Source organism: Kryptolebias marmoratus, linkage group LG6 (genome assembly GCF_001649575.2).
Source record: "Kryptolebias marmoratus isolate JLee-2015 linkage group LG6, ASM164957v2, whole genome shotgun sequence".
Taxonomy (NCBI): domain Eukaryota; kingdom Metazoa; phylum Chordata; class Actinopteri; order Cyprinodontiformes; family Rivulidae; genus Kryptolebias; species Kryptolebias marmoratus.
This window is the reverse complement of record NC_051435.1, coordinates 19,611,641-19,615,419: the sequence shown is the minus strand read 5'-3', so window position 1 is coordinate 19,615,419 and position 3,779 is coordinate 19,611,641. Positions and strand designations below refer to the sequence as shown.

At 37.0% G+C, this 3,779-nt stretch overlaps 1 protein-coding gene across 1 annotated transcript in view; it reads right to left on the bottom strand.

Moving 5' to 3' along the window:
* LOC108229430 (trace amine-associated receptor 13c-like) overlaps nucleotides 1-3,251 on the bottom strand; it is a 15,092-nt gene extending 11,841 nt beyond the window's left edge. Inside the window, exon 1 of the mRNA XM_037976217.1 lies at nucleotides 3,136-3,251. Within this exon, the coding sequence (XP_037832145.1) occupies nucleotides 3,136-3,251 (116 nt within the window). The remainder of the gene's footprint in view (nucleotides 1-3,135) is intronic.
* Between the last annotated feature and the right edge of the window lie 528 nt (nucleotides 3,252-3,779).

Here is a 3,779-nt window from a genome sequence, read left to right as displayed (position 1 = left end):
ATACAGGGTAATTACATAGTATTTAAGGGGTAACATACACAAATTCGACAGGCTAATATACAGGGTTCCAACAGGGCAACATACATAGCACTTAAGATGTAACATAAAGAGCATTTATGGGGTAACATGCAGGTTAAATACAGGGGACTTGATGGGTAATTTCAGGGCAACATATGGGGTATTTAAGGGCAAAAAACTAAATGTTGTTGATGGTCTTTTGTGAAAGCAACACAGAGTAGTTATTTCTCAAGTGCTAGGACCAGACATATTAAACAGCATTCATGAGGGCCACCTCAGTGTTGGAAAATATAAAAGAAGGGCATCAGACACCGTATTGGCTGGAAATAAAAAAGGACATTGAAAGACTCAAACATGTTGTTGATGTTCCAACTCAACAGTAGCAAAAAGTAGGGATAGAGCTTTTTTATTTTCAAGGTAAGGACTACATGGTTGTTTTTGACTATTACTAAAATCTTCTTGAAATGGCTTATTGCCAATTATCTTGTTATCTCCTGTCATTACTCCAACCAAATCTGTTTTGCTAGACATGGCATACTGTATGTAGTCATAAGTGACAATGTTCCATGTTTTAAAAGCAAGAAATGGGAGATTGTTGCACAGCAGTATGATTTTAAGCATGTACCATCAAGTCCCTGTATGCACAGTCCAACAGGAAGGTTGAAATATGCCTCTATTTTCCAAAAAAAACATCTGCAGAAAGCAGCTGATAGTCATGCAGAACCATATCTAGCCGTCCTCAGCTACAGAGCATCACCATTGGACTGTGGCTTTGTCACCAACTGAGCTGTTAATCAATACAAAGCTGAGTACCACAATATCTAGCTGCTCAAAGCAAAAGAAATATTAAGAGTTGAAACATAAACTACATCAGCAGAAAATAAGGAGAAAGGAATTGACTCAGTTTTCCTGAAACACCAGAACTTCTTGAACAATCAAGTGTAACACCCAATGTTAAACAACCAGTTTAGGTGATGAAAAACCTGTTGATCGACAACCTACGTTACTAGTGGCCCCTGTACCGGGGACAGCAGCACTGCCAACAAGATCCATCTAATAGGCTTAGGGCCTATGGGGTTAAGACTAGAAAGGTTAATATTTAATTTCAACCTATACTGACAAGGTCTAAAAGGGAAACCAGAAAACCTGATATGCTGAACCTATGAATTTGATTAATGAGTTTTTGTTTTGAAAACATGTAAAAATGTCTGAAAAGGTAAAATGTGTAAGGTGTAAGTGTGTAAAAGTCTGTGAACAGAAAAGATAACATGGATTTATGTGCCTCAATTTTTGTTGGCATTGTAAACTGTGAAAGTGAGCATGAAAAAGACATAAATGCTGTTCACGAAGACAAATTCAAAGTGCCTTTACAGATATATGGTACTTTGTTCACCATAAAAGTAAAGGGTAAAGTGGAGATTTTACACATTTGTTTTTGAAATGTGTAAAATGCACAGTTCATTATTTTGCTTATTTTATTGTGATGAAGGAATGTATTTAAATTGTTTTTGTTAAATTAATGGTATTTAAAAAGTGGTTAAGATAGTGTGTCATTGACATTGTTATTTAATGGTAGTATTGTTAGGTATTCTCACTTTAAGAAAAGGAAGATGTGATGATAAGCTGTAATTGTGCTGACCACCAGGTGTCAGTACTGACTTCATTGTGTAATTTGTCCAACAGGAAGTAATTGAAGTGGTAGAAGAACTAGATAAAAAGGGATGGCACAGGGTCTGTCAAACAGAATTTTTGGTGAATGGCAAGTACAATAACAATCATGAGAAGTTAACTGAAGTCACCTGATTTGTTTCAGAGACAAAAAACACAAATGGTTTCCTCCAGGGTTTCCATTTTCACTTTGGTTTTCAACATAGTTGATCAATTGAGACGGTTTCATTCATTGGATATAAAGCTGTTTTCATTTTCTGGTGCGAAAGTTGGCTTTCATTTGTTTATATGGACATTTATATGTCCAGATGAGGAAACTGTTGTAGAAAATTATGATTGACTAATAGGATACTGATAGGCTCTCTGAGTTGTCCTTGTTAGGTGTAACAGAATGGTCTTGTATAGTGAATATCTGTTCACAGTCATTCTACCTTCTTGGTCAGTGGTCCCGAAACTGTTCAGCTTCCGATCCATAAAATAACAGTTACAAAGGTGTGTGACCCCATCTGTTAGCTGTGTAAACATCCAAAAATGCTAATGACTCTATTAAATAGGGGATAATGACAACACAATGTCTCATTGTGCAATTTTTTAAATCAATTTATGAACTTGTATTTCAAGTTTTTGTAATGAATATGGTGCAAATAGCATAAAAGCTAAGTGTTTTTTATTATAAATTGCTATCTGGAGATTATCTAAGGACCCCTACTTGGTGTTAAGGGACCCACATTGGGGTCCCGACCCCAACTTTGGGAATCATTGCTCTAGGTCATACGGGCTTCCACTTATGACTAGACTGGTAGCATTGTTATGTCTTACTGATGAACTTGAACAAGCACTTTCTGATAATCTGAGGATAGAATGATTCTGCTGTATGAAGCAGTATCATTGCCGCGGTGGTCTGCTTGACATTCCTTTAGAACTAGATTGTTAAAAGTCAATGAGCTAGGTCTTTCTGTTTCCCTTATTTTTTTGCTAAAATTGTGGCTGCTTAAGCATTAATTCTGAATTTTCTATAGAACTTGCTAGCAAAGAAAAATGAAAAACACAAATAAAAATTAATTTTAATTTTTTCTAAAATGCATTGAGCTGTGGAAGGTCAGAATATGAGCCATATCTTGGACACAAAGCACTGTAGAAATGTGAAATTTTAAAGTAATGAAAACCAATCTCTCCTTTCACTCACGGTCCAAGAATTATTTCAATACGTCCTATAGTTTTTGTACAGCGAATGGTTGTTCGGCATGTACGTTTGCCCGTTTCAGAACTTTGTTTCTCATTGAAATACATTGCAGATCGATCCAAAAATCAGTCTCTTACTTTTTTTCGAAAGCTCACTACGACAGCATACTTCCACCTAGAAACGCCATTTAAAGTTTTATGCCACTATAAGACATTCAAGTATTACTGACCAAAGCAGCTTTTTGATATCTTATATAGTTTTTGTACAGCGGCTGGTTGTTCGGCATGTACTCGCACAAAAATTCTGTGCCTTCTCTGTCGTCTTTGCCCCGCACAGGTGCTGCGTTGCCGTGGAGATAGAACACACTGAGCTCTGATGACATCATGCAGACTCAGTGTGGGTTTCTGTGTGTGTACATTCAGCTCTTGTTCAACACTGTGTATTAGGCTTTGCTAATACACAGGCTTATTGCTAAGTCATCCTGCTAATGAAATTCATTCCATGCTAATATTCATTCGGCCATTTTGTGCTCCTTAAACACAGACATGAAGGTCAGTTTCTCATATACAAAGTGAGAGGAGACATCTGGCTTCTGATTGGCTGAGGTTGTTACCAGGCAAAGTAGGCAGACAAAGCATTTGTTAATATAGCAGAGGTGACAAAAACAAAATGGCTGCCTCTTCTTTCAGGATGATCTTATGATACCTGTCTACAACTGCCAATGTCGGCCATTTTGTAATCATCAAACATTCTTTCAGCTTTAACTTAGTCATTTTTAGACATATGGAGCTGAAATTTAGCAAGGCAGTAGCTGAGACAGAGGCCTATTGCATACTGAGTGCAAAGTTAAAATATCAAGATGGCCGCCAAAGCTAGCGGGGTAAGAAATTCAGACTGAAACTTGTGCGTG